Source organism: Grampus griseus, assembly GCF_964374135.1.
Source record: "Grampus griseus genome assembly, chromosome: 5".
NCBI lineage: Eukaryota > Metazoa > Chordata > Mammalia > Artiodactyla > Delphinidae > Grampus > Grampus griseus.
This window is the reverse complement of record NC_138998.1, coordinates 59,759,002-59,782,372: the sequence shown is the minus strand read 5'-3', so window position 1 is coordinate 59,782,372 and position 23,371 is coordinate 59,759,002. Positions and strand designations below refer to the sequence as shown.

General features: G+C 36.5%; 1 protein-coding gene across 7 annotated transcripts in view; it reads right to left on the bottom strand.

The window, feature by feature from the left end:
* The window catches only part of ATP11B (ATPase phospholipid transporting 11B (putative)), a 133,049-nt gene that overhangs the window by 59,785 nt on the left and 49,893 nt on the right, over positions 1-23,371 (bottom strand). For all 7 annotated transcript variants that reach the window (XM_082654901.1, XM_082654902.1, XM_082654907.1 and 4 more), the window contains 10 exons: positions 22,279-22,360; positions 20,302-20,452; positions 19,008-19,205; positions 9,939-10,181; positions 8,721-8,896; positions 8,155-8,223; positions 6,534-6,607; positions 6,357-6,460; positions 3,341-3,522; positions 1,641-1,844 (listed from right to left, as the gene is read on the bottom strand). In XM_082654901.1, the coding sequence (XP_082511027.1) occupies positions 1,641-1,844; positions 3,341-3,522; positions 6,357-6,460; positions 6,534-6,607; positions 8,155-8,223; positions 8,721-8,896; positions 9,939-10,181; positions 19,008-19,205; positions 20,302-20,452; positions 22,279-22,360 (1,483 nt within the window). The remainder of the gene's footprint in view (positions 1-1,640; positions 1,845-3,340; positions 3,523-6,356; positions 6,461-6,533; positions 6,608-8,154; positions 8,224-8,720; positions 8,897-9,938; positions 10,182-19,007; positions 19,206-20,301; positions 20,453-22,278; positions 22,361-23,371) is intronic.

The following is a 23,371-nucleotide window of genomic DNA, read 5'->3' as shown; positions in this document are numbered from 1 at the left end:
AGCAACCCTGATGCTTACACTGAAGCACTCCTGATTTATTGTAAAAACAACTGACTGTGTTAAATGGGGGCTCCTAAATAAAGTTGATTTACCGAAAAAAGCAGATTTAGAGAAAAAGAGAACGCATTAAGAAAATAAATACCTATGAAATTATCTTTGAACAGTAAAATGCAGATTAATTTCCCTGTTTGGTCATGTGAACCTCATCAGTGGTTGGCAAATGTTTTCTGTAAAGCGTTAGAAGTAAACATTTTGATTTTAAGTTTTGTGGGCCATGAGGCTAAATTGAGGATATTATGTAGGTACTCATGCTACAAAAGAGGAAACAAATTTTGACAAAAAAAATTTTAAGTAAAAAATGTAATAATTAAGGGACTCTCTCACCTTCTGAGAGGGTCCACACTGTCTGTGGAGTGTTTCTCCCTAAATAAATCCACTTCTTATCTATCACTTTGTCTCTCACTGAATTCTTTCTGTGATGAGACATCAAGAATCCGAGCTTCATTAAGTCCTGAGGCCAGTCTTTTGAGTTCTGCGGGAACTAAGGCCCGCACCCAGGTGGAGGATGGAATGATGATGTTGACCCACATGACTTCAATCAACTAAAGCTTGGACTCTATCAATCGTGGCCCCAATTCTATGCTGAATTCTCCTCTGCTCAAGCCCCTTCATGAATATGCATGTACCCTTAACTTAAAACTTCCCCAAGTTTGCTGTTTGGGGGAGACACTATTTTAGGAAAGATCCCCAGTGTTCTCCTTACTTGCTGCAAGTAATAAATCTTTCCTTTTCGCGAAAAAAAAAAAAAAATTAAGTACAATTTTTAAAGTAATAGAAGTCTACTAATGAGGAGAACAGAAACCTTTTTATTTTGCAGGGGGAAGAACTCCAATTAATTTTGATTAATTGGGGTTCAAAGTTCATGTTTCCTATCATCAAAATCAATTGCACATGTCCATGTGTTAATGCTGATCTGTAATGAAATTTTACATTTTATTGCAAAAGAACCATCTGTAATGAGATTTTGTATTTCATTTTTGATTATGTCTTTTCAAACAGGCAGTATATTAAAGCATATTATCACTGAATAATAAACACAATTCTTTGCCACCTAATTTGATAATAATCAACACTCCACTATGCTTTAAGAGTGTGATATTAAAATTCCATTTTTCTTTTCATGTTTGGACATGATGGTTAAATACTGATAATAAAAATATACTAAAATGTCATACGGCAAAATGTGTGGCACGGAAAACATTAACAAGTTATAATTGTGTCGCTGTGATTTGTAGTATATTATCAAGCAGCAGTGAGAAATGAGAAAGGTGCTTTATAAGGTCTCTGTCCCAATTACTCAACTGTGCTGTTATAGTGCAAAAGCCTTCACTGATGATGTGTAAATGAACAAATGTGGCTCTGTTCCAATAAAACTTTATTTACAGACACCGAACTTTTAATTTCATGTAATTTTCACACCATGAAATATTACTCTTCTTTGACTTCTTTTTCATCCATTAAAAAATGTAAAAATTATTTTGAGCTCATGGGCTGTAAAAAAGGCGGTGGGCCATATTTGGGCCCATGGGCCATAGCTTGCTGGCCCCTGAACTCCATGATACAGATAATTATATTCTTACCTTCTGGCAAGCTGCCTCAACTTTTCAGCACATTCACTGTCTGACGTCTGGTTTATAAGTTCAAGGATGTTCATGGTTCTGTGAAAATGTCCACATGACAAACTCACACTAACAGCTGTTTCATGTTTATCTCCAGTAAGTACCCATACTTTGATACCAGCCATTCTCAATGCTTCAATAGTTTCTCGAACTTTATCTTGTAGTCTGAAAATAAAAGAAACAAAATTAGTAGTAGAGAACATTTTTTTGACTGTATTTAAAGTATGAACCACAAAGTAAAGTAAGGTAATTCCGAACTCCTTAACCTACGGATGTTATAGTATAGTAATATAATTGAATTTTTTTCCATTAGGGAAAAAATAGGAATAACCAAATTAGTGACCACCTGGCTAATATAAAATCTACAACTGTGTGCTAACACATGTTTGTCACAATGGGAATTCCAGAGTTGTGAGGCATTTTAGGTGACAGATACTAAATGATCGCTTGGGTCAATACTGCCTTAATGAGAACATTTGTGCATTCTCACAATTGTAAAGTTTCCTTCCCTTCATTTTGGTTACTGATAATACTACTGTAAATGTATTTGGTTTTTTTGAAGCTCACAGGGTATTGATATGTTGGAGCACTATGTAAACTTAAATGTAAAATCTACAACTTCATATTTTAAGAGTGTATCTTCAAAGCTGATTTTTATAGAACCAACTAACTATATAGTCTTCATAAACTCATTTTCTTAGAAAGTCTTAAATTTCAAATTAGAAGATTTTCTCCTTTTTCGGCAAGAAAATCTCTTACCTCATTAGTTCAAAATTCAGACTGTGGACAATAATGGTCTACATATAACCTCAGGGAGTCTCATAAATCTCATGAGGACAACTGAAAAGTAAATGAAACCCTAGATTTTAAAAAATGCAAGCACCTTTAGATCTAGCGGGTAGAGAAAAACGTAACAATAGGCTTAATTTGTAGAATTCAATTTAATTCAAGAAACTGAAACACACAGGGAGAGAGATGCTGGGAACAAAGGCAAAGAATAAGTAGACCTCAAGGAATTCACAGGCTAACAGAGGAGAAAGTCTTCAACAAATAATATACTGCCTACAAAACTACTACAACAGAACTACCTACAAAACATGGAGGCTTTCCAAACGAGAGAATTTTTAATACTGTTAGGGGTTAGGAAAGGTCCTCCTGGAGTGGGGGTGATATATGAACTATGGTTTATGAATAGGTATTCACAGATGGATAAGGGAAGAATGATCCAGGCAGAAAGCACAGCCTTGCCAACGAAAAAAGGCACAAAATAGAACACTTTTAACTATAGCTGTCGTTCAGAGAACTAGACAGTTTGGTACTGTTGAAATGTAAAGTGGAAGGGGGGGCAGTGGTAAGAGGTGAGGCTGGAGAATTAAGCAGGAACTTAAAATCTTTGTATGGAACACTGAGGAATAGTCTAAAAACTCCAGACTACAGGCAAAACTATACATGGCTGTATTCTTTCAACTATTTCAGATAGCTGGCTAGAACAAAAATTATATATATGGACTGGGAAAAATTAAGGCTTTAATTCTCTATTTTCATTTTAAATATATTAAGTATAAAATGTTAAAAAATAGAATTTGTCATAAATTAGAAACACTTGGCTAGAAAAATTCTTATGAGAGAAAAATGATATTGCCTATTTGTCTGATACTTACTTGTCTTCTACTGCTGTAGCTCCCAGTAATATCAGGTCTTTCTCTATGAACTGGAAGACATCTGCCAATTTCTCTTCCCGTTGCTGCAAGGCAGTCCTGGCTTCAAATAAATGTCTATCTATTTCCTCATACTCCTTAGGTGTAAACTCTCTATAGGCCATACACAGAGTTCTTAGCCCTTTCTAAAATAGGAAAATTAAAGACAAAAATTGAACAAAGATAACTAATGGGGAATTAAGAAGTCACTGAAATAAACTGAGGACCCCATTACCAAAATTCAACTATAAATAATTTAAAAAGTACTATCATCTAGTGATAGGAAATAAACTGTCACAAAACCCTAGTTATCTGAGTTATGGGACACATATTATCATAGCTCTTGCAATTTTTGATGAGTTCCTAAACAGTTGCTCAAAAAAATTAAGGTCATTGAATTGTAGAACATTAGAGCCTAGACAGGATCATAAAGACGATCTACCTGTGATTTTAAATATGTTTTACCAGGAAAGCCAAAAAGTTCTATAATGGTACCTTTAGGATTGTCAAGAGAGAGGCAGCCCCAGGTTCTTCTCTCCTGTTTTAACCACTACAACTCCACTTTTATCTATTTATTTTTTTTAGACAATTTTTTTTAAAGTCTTTATCGAATTTGTTACAATACGGCTTCTGTTTTATGTGGGTTTTTTTGGTTTTTTGGCCGCAAGGCATGTGGGATCTTCCCGAGCAGGGATTGAACCTGCATTGGAAGGTGAAGTCTTAACCACTGGACTGGCAGGGAAGTCCCCACTTTTATCTACTTTAAAAGAACTTTTTTTTAAGCAAAGGGGACTATAATTTCCTGAGGGTTCATGATATGACAAATTCACATTTCAAATAAAGAAGCCTGTAAAGTGGTCATTATCAACCAACCAATACTTTCTAGAGCCACTGAATGAATGATTTTAAATTGTATCATTATACCTTTACTGGTGAATTGGAATTTCACAAAACTTAGGAATATATATTTGATTATCTGATTCTACCAGGTGTAAACTTTTCTTATGGTGTTAATATTTGGAAGTTGGTATCTAAATCTGAAAGCTTACAAAAGTTCTTTTTCTTGCAACACATTTTCCTCAGAAAAACCCAAAATAAATGTTCTAATAGTAGGACTCAGAAAGGAAAAGTTTTAAAATACTATATGACACTACTTAGATTTCTAAATGTTGTCATTCCTTGATTTACAAATGACCTACACCTATAAACACCTGCTTCTCTTAAATAACAGTTAAGAGACTATGAGAGTTACTAAATTAATTCCACAACAAACATTTATTGAGTGCCAACTACGTGCCAGCATTTTTCTGGATTAAAATGACAGAAAAGTAGAATAGGACTTCCCTGATGGTGCAGTGGTTAAGAATCTGCCTGCCAATGCAGAGGACACGGGTTCGATCCCTGATCCAGGAAGATCCCACATCTTCCTAGGATGTTGCTTGCCATGGAGCAACTAAGCCCGTGCACCACAACTACTGATCTCACACTCCGCAACTACTGAGACCACATGTTGCAACTACTGAAGCCTGCAAGCCTAGAGCCGGTGCTCCGCAACAAGAGAAGCCACTGCAACGAGAAGCCCATGCACCGCAATGAAGAGTAGCGCCCCCCCCACTCGCCACAACTAGAGAAAGCCCACAGGCAGCAACGAGGACCCACCGCAGTCCCCGGCCCCCCCCAAAAAAGTAGAACAATGCCTTTGTTCTTATGGATATTACAGCGTGGTAGATGAACTAGACCATAAACAAATAGAAAGTAATGGGAGAAAAGAAACCATAAGTAAGTAAAGGAGGCAGGTGGGCAGCATTTATAGAAATGCAGAAATGAGAGCTCATGAGGCTCTAACACTGAGACGGAGCTGCTTAATAAGTTTCCTCTTCACATGAATTGTGGCACTTTGTTTTTGTAAGATTTTCCTATTCTTTTATTAAGAGGGACATAATTCACGTACCATAATTCACTTTAAAAAGTACAATTCAGTGGTCTTTAGTGTACTCACAAAGTCGTGCAACTGTTATTACTATCTAATTCCAGAACATTTGTGTCACCCCCAAAAGGAATTCCATATTCATTAGCAGACACTTCCCTTTCCCCCCTTTCTCCAGCTCCTGGCAACCACTAATATGCTTTCTGGCTCTATGAATCTGTCTTTTCTGGGTATTTCATATAAATGGAACATGTGGCCTTTTGTGACTGGCTTCTTTCACTTAGCAATCTTTTCAAAGTTCATCCATGATGTAGCATATATCAGTATTTCATTCCTTTTAATGGCCAAATAACATTTTGTTATATGGATATGACACATATCATATATGGATATGACACATCAGTTGATGGACATTTGGGTGTTTCCATTTTTTTGGCCATTAGGAATAAAGCTGCTAAGTACAAGTTTCTGTGTAGATGTATGTTTTCAATTCTCTTGGATGTATACCTAGGAGTGAAATTTCCAAGTATATAGTAACTCTATATTACTCTATGTTCTATGAGGAATTGTAAAACTATTTTTGGAAGTGGCCATATCATTTATATTCCCATCAGCAATGTTATCAGGGTTCCAGTTTCTACACATACTTGGGATTTTTGTACGTCTCTTTTTTTTTTTGGTGGGGGGGTCATGCTGTACAGCATGCAGGATCTTAATCCCCCGACCAGGGATGGAACCCATGCCCCCTGCAATGGAAGCACGGAGTCTTAACCACTGGACTGCCAGGGAAGTCCCTCCCTTTTTAATATAGCAATCTGAGTGGTCCTTGTAGCCATAAGTACTCTGGCTGTACTAGGTGCAAAGAGAAGACATATTTTAGCAGGTTAAAAAAGGTCACATTTTAACCAACGAATGAGGAGCCAACATATAATGTAACAGAACTGCAGAATTTCTATAATTTTTGATAAAATACTAATGCAAAAATGAAACCCCAAATCTTTCATATATATATATTTTTTTAGCGGTTTTTAAATTAGAGAAATTTGCACTTACCAAAGCAAATTCATCTACATGAATTCTTGTTTTTTCTATTTCTCCACCTATACATTCCGGGAGAACTGATGATTCGGCTCCTTTAACAAATAAAAGTTTCTCACCTAAAAAGAAAAATGAGTTATTAAGTTCTTAGTATTACATAACTAAAAATTCATGAACATTTAAATTGGTTACCTGAAGGTGCCTGAACAATTACACTCATTCTTCTACGATCTGAATTAAATTCCAGAATATGAAGCAGTTTGTACCTAAGGAAGAAAAAATAAGAAAGACAAAATCTGTACTTTTTTGAATATTAAGTGAATATTTGGAAAGAATCCCTATAAAAGATAAAATGGTTAATTTAGAACAAGAAATTAATCTCAGTCACATTTTTCAAGATGATGGATTATGAGTCATTAATAACACAAGACAGAAAAAGAAGGAACTGACATTTATTAAGTACTTACCAAATGCCACGTACTTTACATACCTTATATCATTTAATACCCATGAGAACCAAAGGAGGTAGGTCTTATCTCATTTTACAGGTGAGGACTATTAAACTCAGAAAGATACACTCATTTACCTTAAGTCAAATAAGCATGTGAATGGCACAGCAAGGAATGGAATACATATCTGCCCAGCTTCATGTTTTTCCTCACTAAAAAAGGTGACTGATTCTCAACTCTTTTTTCTGCCTAAACACACCTGAGAAATACGAACACTCACATTAGTAACAGAGGCTCATTACAGCAGTGATTCTGAACCTACGACAGGGCATGTGTGTGCAGTTGGGGGACACAAAGGCCTCTCTAGGGAGCTGTAAAAGAATTTGTGTGGATGGGTCAGGTGTGGATTGAAAAGTCTTCTAGATGAATTTATACAATGATGTACATATGGAATGTTTTGGCACATCTCAAAGAAAAACACTGAGTAGAATGGTTTATAAGTTGATAAAATGAGCTAGACAGGCTCCCAGATAAAAGTAGCCAAAGACTGGGCACTATTTAGTTCAGAAAAGCATAGTCTGGAAAAGCACAAGTGGAGCTGAGATATGATCAGAAATGATAAAACCACGAAAGATATGAATGTGATAAGAATGGACTAATTTATCAAACAGAGGAAATACTGGAAATAATACAACAGTTCCTTAATGTTTGAAAGATAAAAATCATAGGAAAGATAAGGAAGTTTTTATTTAGTGAGTAGAAATTTACAAAACTCATTATCCTAAGAATGTGTAAAATAAACACATAAGTAAATTCAAGAACCATTAAGCTAAACTACAGATGAAAGTTTCAGAGTATTATACTGTTACTACCATGATGAGATACAATGTAATACTGACATCATTCTAGAGCAGGTGTCAGTAAACTTTTCCTGTAAGGGGCCAGACAGTAAATACTTTAGGCTTTGAAGACCATATATGATCTCTGCTGCATATTTTTTTGCTTTGGAAAACACTTTAAAAATGTAATTTAGGGGGCTTCCCTGGTGGCGCAGTGGTTCAGAGTCCGCCTGCCGATGCAGGGGACGCGGGTTCGTGCCCTTGTCCGGGAAGATCCCACATACCGCGGAGCGGCTGGGTTCCTGAGCCATGGCCACTGAGCCTGCGTGTCCGGAGCCTGTGCTCCGCAACGGGAGAGGCCACAACAGTGAGAGGCCCGCATACCGCAAAAAAAAAAAAAAAAAAAAAAATGTAATTTAGTTTGCAGGCTGTAGGCCAGATCTGGTTTCTGGGTCATAGTTTACCAATTCCTGTTCTATAGTAAACACTTAATATATAGAAAATTACAATATAGAAAAAAATTACCGTTCCAGTTTTCCAAGTGTTTTAACTTCCATAGTTTCTCCAGAATTGCCAATAAATACAATGCCAAATCTAGGGAATAAAAGGAGAAAGAAATATAAGATTTAAAGGATGATATTTTATAATTCACAATATAACTAACTTGAATAAAATCATTTAAAATATAAGTTTAAGATGTATTTTAAAGTTATTTCCTTTGAGTATAGGATTATTTTTAAGAACTTGAAGGATGAGAGTAGATCCAAAACAATACATACACAAGTATTTCTCACAAATTATATTGTTCATATTTCACAGTAACCAGACTTTTAAAGAGATCTCTTCAAAATATGACTTAATGCAAGCCTGACAACAAAATTAATGACATTTCAAATTCTCATTTAAAATACTTTTATGTGTAAATATACATATAAATAAAATACCTTTATGTGTAAAAAAAGTGTAAAAATAAAATAAAATACCTTTATGTTTCTGAATTTTGTCTGAGAATTTAAAATTATGTTCTTGCATTTTCACATTTTCATTTAAAAGGTATTTTTCTGAAGATTTGAAAATTAAACTTAAACTACCTTGCAGCAGCTTCCACGAGAGCCTTTTCATCTGGTGAAGATGCATAGTACTCCAACTGGGAGGGTGCAAGGTTGGTTTGCCAGGGACCATCACCAATTCCATCAGTCTGAACACTGCTAATCTGCACAGTGTGACAGAGACTGACTACTTTAAAGAAGAGATCATGTTCTTTAATCTGTAGAAACATAATTAATATTCATAATAAAATATACCAATACCAAAAAACATGTAGGAACATGTAGGAAACCAGAAACAAAATTCTAAAAAATGCCAATACAGCTCATAATTTGATAAACTAAGACGTAGAACCAGAGTGCTACAATTCTGAATTGCATAAATAACAGTTGGTTGCTTCTGAATCCCAAGAGTAAAATGTCACATTTGCTTATGACCCTTCAATATCTGAGTATATTTTTAGGAGGCATAAACAAATTGCAAGTAAAGGTGAAAACTCTTTTGTGGAAGAACTGATATCTCAAAAACTCTATTAAGCTCTATTCCTTAACAAAGTCCTCTTTATTTCAAGGCAGAAAGGGCTTTCTTTAACTTAGTCCCGTTTAAATACCCAGAGAACTAAAGTAGATGCATATATATATATATATATATACACACACACACACACACACACACATATATATATATATATATATTTTTTTTTTTTTTTGCGGTACGTGGGCCTCTCACTGTTGTGGCCTCTCCCGCTGCAAAGCATAGGCTCCAGACGTGCAGGCTCAGCGGCCATGGCTCACGGACCCAGCCGCTCCATGGCATGCGGGATCTTCCCGGACCGGGGCACAAACCCACATTCCCTGCATCGGCAGGCGGACTCTCAACCACTGCGCCACCAGGGAAGCCCTATATATTTTTTTTTAGTGGAACATTTTATTTATTTATTTATTTTTAATAGATCTTTATTGGAGTATAATTGCTTCACAATACTGTGTTACTTTCTGTTGCACAACAAAGCGAATCAGCCATACGTATACACATGTCCCCATATCCCCTTCCTCTTGAGCCTCCCTCCCTAAAGTAGATGCATATTAAGTGACAAACTGGCTTATGACTATAAATTTTCAGTGCTGAATCAAAGGCTAAACATTTCAAATGTATATTCCTTGCCCCACTAACACTTAAACTTTTTCTCCTACAACCCACCAACTAACAAAGAATTACTATTTCAAATGAAACTCCTATTTATTAACTTAAAAATTGCTTACTAGTTCAGTTTCATTTTCAGGACTGGTTCTAAAAGAGGAACTGGTTGCAAGATGGGATAAGTTGTTAAGATGGGATAAACTACTAAGATAAGATAAGTTTCCATCTGAAGAGTCTGGTGTTGGTCCTTCAGATACAAGTCTACCATTGATTTCTTGGTATTTTATACCATTAATTGAACATTCCCGAAACTGCATCTCGTTTTCGGTCAGTGTACCAGTTTTGTCTGTAAACACATACTCGACCTAGAAATAGAAAACAAAAGAAAACAAACCTTTATGTTCAGGGCATTATGTTAAACAAAAAAACTTTGTACTCTGGCTCCTGAAGTTGTTTACCTATTAACATTGATATACTCATGTTAAAAGTCTTACTTATAATCTGAGCACAAGCAAATAATTAAAGATGCCACAGAAACAAAACAGGGTAATACAAAATATTTAAAATCTATATACTCTTTGAAGTCTGTGGCATCTTTAGGTTCATGTTCATCTATAGAGTTGACTGATAATTTCTGCTGAACAAGCAGGAGAAATACGAACTGCAGTTATTCTCTCTGGGTAAACTGAGGAAAAGTCAATACTGATATTTGGGGATAACCCCCAAAAACAGCTGGGCTGCCAGGCTTTTCTAGGGAGAACTTTTGGACTTGTAAAGAAAACCAAAGATTAGCATTCATTTGAGGATATCCCCTTACATGAAAAGGCAAAGAGAGTCTAAAACAAATGACAGGCAGTTCCACGATAACACTGTCTTGAAAACACAAGAACTTATTACAATGAGACTGATATATAAGGGAACAATTTGAGCATAATATGAACTTTGCGTTTGATTATGAACAGTTTCATCTGTGAGAAACACTAGGTGAACACAGAAAACTGCATCTAGCATACATGAAATATACAAACCTCAAACAGCTAGTAGCTACTTCAGGTCACCATGTGTGTTATGAGCCATAACAATTCACATCTGGTATCATACTTTCCTTCTGTTTTCAGACAACCTTCCTTCCAATACTTCACAATAACACACAAATTGCAATACTTCTGATGGCCACTTTCACAAGAAAACTTCAGGTCATTATCAAGATAAAGTGCCATATTTATTGTAGTATTTATGTATTTCTTAATAATCTAGCAAGTCCTGTTGTCATTAGGTTCTTATCTTTTTTGTTGTTTTTTGCGGTAAGCAGGCCTCTCACCACTGTGGCCTCTCCCGTTACGGAACACAGGCTCCAGACGCGCAGGCTCAGCAGCCATGGCTCACGGGCCCAGCCACTCTGCAGCATGTGGGATCCTCCCGGACCGGGGCACGAACCCGCGCCCCTGCATCGGCAGGCGGACCCCGAACCACTGCGCCACCAGGGAGGCCCTTATTTTTTTATTTTAAATGTGTTACAAAGTTTTTGTTGTATCCCAATTCCATTTTCCCATAAGCCCTGTGTGTTTTGTTTTGTTTTTTTTGCGGTACACGGGCCTCTCACCGTTGTGGCCTTCTCCCGTTGCGGAGCACAGGCTTACGGATGCGCAGGCTCAGCGGCCATGGCTCACGGGCCCAGCCACTCTGCGGCATGTGGGATCTTCCCGGACCGGGGCATGAACCCGTGTCCCCTGCATCGGCAGGCGGACTCCCAACCACTGCACCACCAGGGAAGCCCAGCCCTGTGGTTTTTACTAAGTAATTTTGCATAGCACAGTGATTTTAGGAATGCATATGTCACATTACAGCGGAACTGATGTACTGAGAAAGGAACTAGGAAAAAACTGAGAAAATGCAACTAGCAGAAGGCTTTAAAGAAACTGTCATTAATATCCTCAAAGAGGTGAAAGAACAGATTATATTCAAGAAACAAGAATAAGATGTAATTAAAAGACGACCATTCTGGGAATTCCCTGGCTGTGCAGTGGTTAGGACTCTGCGTTTCCACTGCGGGGACATGGGTTCGATCCCTAGTAGGGGAACTGAGATCCCGCAAGCTGTGTGGCCAAAAAAAAAAAAAAAAAAAAAAAAGACCATTCAGATATACTAGGATATTAGAAATTAAAAACATTACAATACAAATAAAAGAAATCAAAAGATAGGTGGAACCAGAGGGCAGACGGCAGAAGCAAGAAGAACTACAATCCTGCAGCCTGTGTAAAAAAACCACATTCACAGAAAGACAGACAAGATGAAAAGGCAGAGGGCTATGTACCAGATGAAGGAACAAGATAAAAACCCAGAAAAACAACTAAATGAAGTGGAGATAGGCAACCTTCCAAAAATAAATTTCAGAATAATGATAGTGAAGATGATCCAGGACCTTAGAAAAAGAATGGAGGCAAAGATCGAGAAGATGCAAGAAATGTTTAACAAAGACCTAGAAGAATTAAAGAACAAACAAACAGAGATGAACAATACAATAAATGACAATGAAAACTACACTAGAAGGAATCAATAGCAGAATAACTGAGGCAGAAGAACAGATAAGTGACCTGAAGACAGAATGGTGGAATTCACTGCTGTGGAACAGAACTAAAGAAAAAAGAATGAAAAGAAATGAAGACAGCCTAAGAGACCTCTGGGACAACATTAAACGCAACAACATTCGCATCGTAAGGGTCGCAGAAGAAGAGAGAGAGAAAGAACCAGAGAAAATATCTGAAGAAATTATAGTCAAAAACTTCCCTAACATGGGAAAGGAAATAGCCACCCGAGTCCAGGAAGCGCAGCGAGTCCCATACAGGATAAACCCAAGGAGAAACACGCCGAGGCACATAGTAATCAAATTGGCAAAAATTAAAGACAAAGAAAAATTATCAAAAGCAGCAAGGGAAAAACGACAAATAACATACAAGGGAACTACCATAAGGTTAACAGCTGATTTCTCAGCAGAAACTCTATAAGCCAGAAGGGAGTGGCATGATCTGCTTAAAGTGATGAAAGGGAAGAACCTACAGCCAAGATTACTCTACCCAGCAAGGATCTCATTCAGATTTGATGGAGAAATCAAAAGCTTTACAAATAAGCAAAAGCTAAGACAATTCAGCACCACCAAACCAGCTTTACAACAAATGCTAAAGGAACTTCTCTAAGCAGGAAACAAAAGAGAAGAAAAGGACCTACAAAAACAAACCCAAAACAATTCAGAAAATGGTCAGAGGAACATACATATCGATAATTACCTTAAACGTGAATGGATTCAATGCTCCAACCAAAAGACACAGGCTTGCTGAATGGATACAAAAACAAGACCCGTATATATGCCTGTCTACAAAAGACGCACTTCAGACCTAGGGACACATACAGACTGAAAGTGAGGGGATGTAAAAAGATATTCCATGCAAATGGAAACCAAAAGAAAGCTGGTATATCAATACTCATATCAGATAAACAGACTTTAAAATAATGTTACAAGAGACAAGGAAGGACACTACATAATGATCAAGGTATCGATCCAAGAAGAAGATATAACATTACAAATATATATGCACCCAACATAGGAGCACCTCAATATATAAGGCAACTGCTAACAGCTATAAAAGAGAAAATCGACAGCAACACAATAACAGTGGGGGACTTTAACACCTCACTTACACCAATGGGCAGATGATCCAAAATGAAAATAAATAAGGAAACAGAAGCTTTAAATGACACAAAAGACCAGATAGCATTAATTGATATTTATAGGACATTCCATCCAAAAATAGCAGATTACACTTTCTTCTCAAGTGCGCACGAACATTCTCCAGGATAGATCACATATTGGGTCACAAATCAAGCCTCAGTAAATTGAAGAAAATTGAAATCATATCAAGCATCTTTTCTGACCACAACACTATGAGATTAGAAATGAATTACAGAGGAAAAAAACGTAAAAAACACAAACACATTGAGGCTAAACAATACGTTATTAAATAACCAAGAGATTACTGAAGAAATCAAAGAGGAAATCAAAAAATACCTACAGACAAATGACAATGAAAACACGACGATCCAAAACCTATGGGATGCAGCAAAAGCAGTTCTAAGAAGGAAGTTTATAGCTATAAAAGCCAACCTCAAGAAACAAGAAAAATCTCAAGTAAACAATCTAACCTTACACCCAAAGGAACTAGAGAAAGAAGAACAAACAAAACCCAGAGTTAGCAGAAGGAAAGAAATCATAAAAATCAGAGCAGAAATAAATGAAATAGAAACAAAGAAAACAATAGCAAAGATCCAATAAAACTAAAAGCTGGTTCTTTGAGAAGATAAACAAAATCGATAAACCATTAGCCAGACTCATCAAGAAAAAGAGGGAGAGGACTCAAATCAATAAAATTAGAAATGAAAAAGGAGAAGTTACAACAGACACCACAGAAATACAAAGCATCCTAAGAGACCACTACAAGCAACTCTATGCCAATAAAATGGACAACCTGGAAGAAATGGACAAATTCTTAGAAAGGTATAACCTTCCAAGACTGAACCAGGAAGAAACAGAAAATATGCACAGACCAATCACAAGTAATGAAATTGAAACTGTGATTAAAAATCTTCCAACATGGGCTTCCCTGATGGCACAGTGGTTGAGAGTCTGCCTGCCGATGCAGGGGATAAGGGTTCGTGCCCCGGTCCGGGAAGATCCCATGCCACAGAGCGGCTGGGACCGTGAGCTATGGCCGCTGAGCCTGCGCGTTTGGAGCCTGTGCTCTGCAATGGGAGAGGCCACAACAGTGAGAGGCCCACGTACCGAAAAAAAAAAAAAAATCTTCCAACAAACCAAAGTCCAGGACCAGACGGCTTCACAGGTGAATTCTATCAAACGTTTAGAGAAGAGTTAACATCCATCCTTCTCATACTTTTCCAAAAAACTGCAGAGGAAGGAGCACTCCCAAACTCATTCTACGAGGCCACCATCACCCTGATACGAAAACCAGACAAAGATACCACAAAAAAAGAAAATTACAGACCAATATCACTGATAAATATAGATGCAAAAATCCTAACAAAATACCAGCAAACAGAATCCAACAACACATTAAAAGGATCATACACCACGATCACGTGGGATTTATCCCAGGGATGCAAGGATTCTTCAATATACGCAAATCAATCAATGGGATACAACATATTAACAAACTGAAGAACAAAAACCATGATCATCTCAGTAGATGCAGAAAAAGGTTTTGACAAAATTCAACACCCATTTATGATAAAAACTCTCCCAAAAGTGGGCATAGAGGGAACCTACCTCAACATAATAAAGGCCATATATGACAAACCCACAGCAAACATCATTCTCAATGGTGAAAAACTGAAAGCATTTCCTCTAAGATCAAGAACGAGACAAGGATGTCCACTCTCACCACTATTATTCAACATAGTTTTAGAAGTCCTAACCATGGCAATCAGAGAAGAAAAAGAAATAAAAGGAATACAAATTGGAAAAGAAGAAGTAAAACTGTCACTGTCTGCAGATGACATGATACTATAAATACAGAATCCTAAAAATGCTACCAGAAAAATACTAGAGCTCATCAATAAATTTGGTAAAGTTGCAGGATACAAATTAATGCACAGAAATCTCTTGCATTCGTATACACTAATGATGAAAAATCTGAAAGAGAAATTATGGAAACACCCCCATTTACCACTGCAACAAAAAGAATAAAATACCTAGGAATAAACCTACCTAGGGAGACAAAAGACCTGTATACAGAAAACTATAAGACACTGATAAAAGAAATTAAAGATGATACCAACAGATGGAGAGATATAGCATGTTCTTGGACTGGAAGAATCAATAGTGAAAATGACTATACTACCCAAAGCAATCTACAGATTCAATGCAATCCCTATCAGATTACCAATGGCACTTTTTACGGAACTAGAACAAATCATCTTAAAATTTGTATGGAGACACAAAAGACCCCGAATAGCCAAAGCAGTCTTGAGGGGAAAAAACGGAGCTGGAGGAATCAGACTCCCTGACCTCAGACTATACTACAAAACTACAGTAATCAAGACAATATGGTACTGGCACAAAAACAGAAATACAGATCAATGGAACACGATAGAAAGCCCAGAGATAAACCCACGCAACTATGGTCAACTAATCTATGACAAAGGAGGCAAAGATATATGATGGAGAAAAGACAGTCTCTTCAGTAAGTGGTGCTGGGAAAACTGGACAGCTACATGTAAAAGAATGAAATTAGAACACTTCCTAACACCACACACAAAAATAAACTCAAAATGGATTCGAGACGTAAATTTAAGACCCGACACTATAAAACTCTTAGAGGAAGACATAGGAAGAACACTCTTTCACATAAATCACAGCAAGATCTTTTTTGATCCACCTCCTAGAGTAATGGAAATAAAAACAAAAATAAACAAATGGGACCTAATGAAACTTCAAAGCTTTTGCACAGCAAAGGAAACCATAAATACGAAAAGACGACCCTCAGAATGGGAGAAAATATTTGCAAACGAATCAACAGACAAAGGATTAATCCCCAAAATATATAAACAGCTCATGCAGCTCAATGTTAAAGAAACAAACAACCCAATCCAAAAATGGGCAGAAGACCTAAATAGACATTTCTCCAAAGAAGACATGCAGATGGCCAAGAAGCACATGAAAAGCTGTTCAACATCACTAATTATTAGAGAAATGCAAATCAAAACTTCAATGAGGCATCACCTCACACCAGTTAGAATGGGCATCATCAGAAAATCTACAAACAACAAATGCTGGAGAGGGTGTGGAGAAAAGGGAACCCTCTTGCACTGTTGGTGGGAATGTAAATTGATTCAGCCACTATGGAGAACAATATGGAGGTTCCTTAAAAAAGTAAAAATAGATTTACCATATGATCCAGCAATCCCACTACTGGGTATATACCCAGAGAAAACCATAATTCAAAAAGACACATGCACCCCAATGTTCACTGCAGCACTATTTACAACAGCCAGGTCATGGAAGCAACCTAAACGCCCATCGACAGATGAATGAATAAAGAAGATGTGGTACATATATACAATGGAATATTACTGAGCCATAAGAAGGAACGAAATTGAGTCATTTGTTGAGACGTGGACGGATCTAGAGAGTGTCATACAGAGTGAAGTAAGTCAGAAAGAGAAAAACAAAGATCGTTTATTAATGCATGTATGTGGAACCTAGAAAAATGGTACAGATGAGCCAGTTTGCAGGGCAGAAGTTGAGACACAGATGTAGAGAACAGACATATGGACACCAAGTGAGGAAAATCGCCATGGGGGATGGTGGGGATGGTGTTGTGCTGAATTGGGCAATTGGGATTGACATGTATACACTGATGTGTATAAAACTGATGACTAATAAGAATCTGCAGTATAAAAAACAATGCAAAAAAAAAGATAGGTGGAAAGATAAAGTTCATGAATTCTCCCAAAAAGATTATAAAAACAGAGAAATTAAAATTGAAAGTCAAGGAAATCAGAGAGTCAAGATAAATGATCTGACATCCAAAATAATAAATTTCAAAAGAAAATCCCATGAAACATAAAAAGACACTTTACCAAAGAAATAATATAAGAAAAATTCCTAGAACTGAAGGACTTGTGTTTCCAGGCAAAAAGGGCTCACAGAGTTTATTGCCCAATGAAAGAAAAAAAAAAAGACTCACACCAAGGTATATCATAAAATTTCAGATTCATTGAATAAAGGAAAGATCCTAAAACACTAAACACTTCCTGAGATAAAACAACAGATCACACATAAAGAACTGAGAATCAGAATGGCATTGGATTTCTTAAAAAAACACTGGAAGCTAGAAATAAATGAAGAAATGCTTTTGAAATTTTGAGGAAAAATAATTTCCAACCTGGCATGTGTTACCCAGATAAATTATTTTTTTTAAGATTTGTTTATTATTTATTTATTTTATTAATATTTTATTTTTTGGGGGGCTGTGTTGGGTCTTATCTGCAGCACATGGGATCCTCGTTGAAGCATGCAGGATCTTTCATTACGGTGCGCGGGCTCCTCGTTGGAGTGCGCGGGCTCCTCACTGGAGTGTGCGAGCTCAGTAGTTGCTGCATGTGGGATCTTAGTTGCCCTGCGGCATGTGGGATCTTAGTTCCCTGACCAGGGATCAAAGCCGCGTCCCCTGCACTGCAAGGCAGATCCCTTACCACTGGACCACCAGTGAAGTCCCTACCCAGCTAAATTACTAATCAAGTGTAAGAAGGGAATAAAGATATTTTCAGACGTGCGAAGTTTCAAAGTATTTCCCTGTTATGCATCCTTTTTCAAGAAGTTATTAGATGTGTTCCACCAAAATAAGAGAATAATCAACAGGTGGGAAGACATGGGATCCAGAAGACAGGAAATCCAAAACGGGTGGGAGACAAAGGAAGTTCTAGGGTGATGGAAAAGCAAGTCCACGGTGACAGCAGAGAAGCAGGCCCAGAAAGAAGTCCAAATTGAAGCAGAAAAATAAAAGGCTTCAAAACAGAAAGTCAGCGAGATAACAAGAAAGAGAAAGGAAATCCTAAATTACCTGGTGTGTTTGAATACGTGGAGAGATGGTTCATATACTTGTCAGAGATTTGTTTGTGGTAAATGAAAATTAAGCAAATAAAAAACAGAGCAATTAACTCCAGCAAAACCAAAATACGTAAGAAAGAAAAATGTAAGTATAGTATTACAAAGAGAACAAGGAATTAGTAAATCATACCAAAACAGTCCTAATAATGTAAATGAATATTTATTAAATCCCAAATTGTGATTTAACAATACTGGGGTGTCATGGGGAGGCAAAGTTGGATATGTCTGGGTATGCGTGTGGAAGGAGTAGTGTAGTATTATATGTTTAGATTCCATAGTAAATAATGTCTCAAATTTAAAAATCAAGAAAGAATACTATATAGAAATACAGTGCTAAGTAATGAAAAAAACAGCTTAAGATTTCAAAATGGGAAACAAGAAATTAGGTGTGGAGCAAAGAAAGTGTGGCTGTTTTTTGGTATAAGCCTTGTAATATTTAGTTTTATTAGTCTTTGTACACTTATTATTTTAATAAAAATAACAAATTAGAAAAAAAACGGATCATTTTTACCTGTCCAAGTTCTTCATTCAGATCAGAAGTATTGACTTGAGCTTTCTGATCTGATTCGTCATGATAGAGATCAAGATCCCAGCCAATAAAAAATGATCCAAGAAATTTCTGCATTTCAACTGTCACATATAATGAAATTGGAATGATGAAATTGTAGAGTACCAAAAAAGCAAGGAAGTCTGAAATAAATTTCAGAATCTAGGGGAAAAAAATGATTGCTTGATAAGACAAAAATATGAAGGAAATTATCGGATAGTTTCATATCTCAACAGACCATCAACTATATTCTGAAGCAGAAAAGTCTCATGAAATGAAATTCATTTACTGAATTGTCTTTTTAACAGATTTCCTTTGGTTATTTTATTGCTCATTAGAATCTTGAACAAATTAAAAGAAGAAAGGTTAGAACCAAATTACTTAATTTGTGACTTTTTAGAAGCTACCAGAAAAGCCTGGTGTGACTGAAATTACTTATGACAAAATTATAATTAGAACCTCTGTAGCATACTTACCATTCTATTTCTACACATCAAAATCACAGATAACTAAAAACTGACGGTAATTTTAAAAATGCAAAATAATTGCTAGGCTAGAACTGCTAGAAATTAAAACTCTCAATTACAGATTACACAGGAATAGCCTACTTCAATGGCATAGCAGTTCCACATTTTAAAATATGTTCTGTAAAAGATAAAATACCTAATTGTAAATGATACTGAAAATATGTTCCTGTGATTATCTGCTTTTTGGTCTCTTGACATTCAAACTTATTTTCCAATATTTGCACTTTAATCTAAAGTGAAATTTGGAGAACAATTTACCAAAACTGCACGTTAACTTCTCCTGGTAGTCCATATTTACTCAGTTTAAAACTTTTTATGACATAATTCGTATTTACTTCATACCACCAATATATTGACAGTAAGACTCCTTGAATTATTCTGATAGAAGTGAAAATTCTATTTACATACAGTAAGTAGAATAAAAATTTCAATTTGTATTACTGAAGTGGAATGCCAATACAGATGACTTAAATGTCTGTGATCTCTTTTAATTATTCAAGTCATGCCATAGGGAATATAACTGCTTATGCTGTAAAATGTAAAAAGCATACCAGTACAAACATGCTGGCTACTCTTCACGTGCAATAACCTTTTGTCACCCTTCAATAGTGATAGTTTTAGGGATGACAGTGGTCACTCCTATCAGAAGTCACTACCAAAGCATTAAAAGAAATAAAATTTCCAAAGAATAAAATTTTCTTTGTAACAGAGTCAAGAACACCATGAAGTACCTTACTACTATTTCTTTGATGTTCTGTTTTTTGGTTATACCAAGGTTCATCCCATTTTTCTTCAGCTTGCCATGTATATTTCAAGATAGTACTGATGATGGCTTCAGAAATAAGAATTATTAGATAAATTATCAAAAATGTATTCATTGACCTGAAATGAAGAAAGAGAATATAAAATGTATCAATTATATGTTACTATACTCATTTGTTTGGAAATTAACATTGGTATTAAATAAGATACTAAATATCAATATATAAGATATAACGGTAGCTATTTAAAGGACACAGTCTATGTTTTTAAGAAATGACCATTCAATTCAATCCATTTACTAGAAATAAAAGAACAGATACATAAGATTATAAGCATATTTACTATAGTTAACTACTGTTCAAAATGCTTATAGTGGGCTTCTCTGGTGGTGCAGTGGTTAAGAATCCACCTGCCAACGCAGGGACATGGGTTTGAGCCCTGGTCTGGGAAGATCCCTCATGCTGCGGAGCAACTAAGCCCACGTGTGCCACAACTACTGAGCCTGCGCTCTAGAGCCCGCGAGCCACAACTAGAGAAAGCCTGCACACAGCAACGAAGACCCAATGCAGCCAAAAATAAATAAATAAATAATTTTTTTTTTTTTAAAAAGAAGAAGAGCACATTTCTGCATTAGCGTGTCCCAGGAAGAAGAGAGACATGAGAGGCAACGCTGAGTCATCCCAGCTCCTCTCAGCAGAGCTCAGCTGACCCTCAGCCAATCCACTCATCTGTGACAATGAATGGAAGTGAATGAGTTGTAGGACAGTTTATGATGCAGCAATTTGGTGGCAGTAGCTCACTGGTACACCCTCTATGTTGGTACTTCCCCTCAGCCAATAAACCTACCTAAGTCTCCCATTAGGCAGGGAGACTCCCAAAAGTCTTTTCTTTGGGGGGGAAAAAAATTGAAATCTTGCCATCTGTGACAACATGGATGAATCTAGAGGTTATTATGCTAAGTCAGACAGAAAAAGACAAATACCGTATGATCTCACTTATATGTGGAATCTAGAATAACAAAACAGGGACTTCCCTGGTGGTCCAGTGGTTAAGACTCTGCTTTCCAATGCAGGGGGTGTGGGTTCGATCCCTGGTCAGGGAGCTAAGAACACACACACAGTCCCTGGTTGGGACGCTAAGATCCCACATGCCTTAAAAAATCCAAAAACATAAAACAGAAGCAACATTGTAACGAATTCAATAAAGACTTTCAAAAATGGTCCACATCAAAAAAATAAATAAATAAAAATTTAAAAAATTAAAAAACAAAACAAAATGAAAACAGACTCATAGATACAAATAGGTGGTTGCTTGCTGGTATTGGGGGGATGGGTAAAATAGGTGAAAGGGATTAAGAGGTATAAACCTTGGGTTATAAAATAAGTAAGCCATGAGAATGTAATATACAGCATAAGGAATATGGTCAATATTATTGCAATAACTTTGTATGGGGCCAGACAATTACTAGACTTACTGTGGTCAACATTTCATAATGTATGCAAATGTCAAATCACTATGTACTACACCTGAAACTAACATAATATTTTACGTCAACTATATTTCAATAAATTAAAATTAAATAAATAAAAATGAGAAACCATCCCTATCTTCAAGGATACCATCGTTTGTTGACTTGAAATATATATTTTTATATACATATTTTCTACATATAGAATAATATACATAGCAATAGTAATATTGGGACTTCCATGGTAGCTCAGTGGTTAAGACTCTGCGCTCCCAATGCAGGGGGCCTGGGTTTGATCCCTGGTCAGGGAACTAGATCCCACATGCATGCCACAACTAAGAGTTCACATGTTGCAACTAAGGAGCCCTCAAGCAACAACTAAGGACCTGCCTGCTTCAACTAAGACCCAGTGCAAGAAAATAAATTAATTTTTTAAAAGTCCTATTTATGTGTAAATAAATGAAAATAGTTTTCTTACTTTTCTACTGCAGATCGTTTCTGTGATTTGCTCTTGTAATTTAATGCCATCTTAGTTTCCATTCCAGTATACACAGCAACACCTGCAAAACAAACAGTCTTAAGATAATCCTCTACCATGTTTCACAAAAGAAATGTACTCACTAGCACGAAAGAAAATCTAAGAAACTGTATCATCTGAGAGTTGTCAGAATTTGGCTTTCCTTTAAGTCTTTCTGGAGTTTTTTTTAAAAGGCTTTCCAAGTGCAATTTTGGGAAATTCCAGTCATTCAACCGGTTGAATGAGGAAGGCATGTGGGTTCTGTTCCTGAATTATAACTGGGATATCTGAATGAAAGAGGTATTATTTGAGTTGGAATTGATGGAGGAAAGAATTCGGAAAGATAAAGAAGGCAGGGAAGGCCATTACAGACAGAGCAAACAGTGTTAACAAAGAAATAGAAAAGCGCTTTCTGTTAGGCTGTAACAATGGATTGGCGTCAGTTTGAAAGACCTTGAATGCCAGAATCTGGAGTCTAGACATAATCTCATAAGCACTGGAAAGATAATATGGAATGTCAGAGTAAATGAAATAAACACAAGGAAAGTGCTATTTTAAAAATATGTGCCTACGTGAATGACTGAGATGAGAATGACAGTAATAAGGGGACTAAAACTGGGGTAGGACCAGTCTTATTTAAAAACTTTGGAGTTAGAGCTTGGTTTGAAGGCTAGCTCTGCCACTTATCAGTTCTGTGACCTTGAGTAAGTTATCTAATCTTTCTGAGTCTCAATTTCCCCATCTTTAAATGGGAAAAATACCTAATAAAACTGGTATGAGAGTTGTGTGGCAGATTAGCAAAATGCCTAGAAACAGAAAGACGATCAATAATTGGAATTTTCACTATTGGAATTATCCTTCCAAGGCAGGGATTACAACTCAAATGATAAAGGGCACCAAAATTATAAAAATGTGAGAAATGAGACAAAATGGTACAACACAGAGAGGTGGTGCTGAGGAAAACAATAGCAGACCCATTTAAAGGCATTCAAATACACGTTTCCTAAATTGAGTGTGAAAGGTGTTACTGCTAGAGAGGTGTTAAAATACAGCA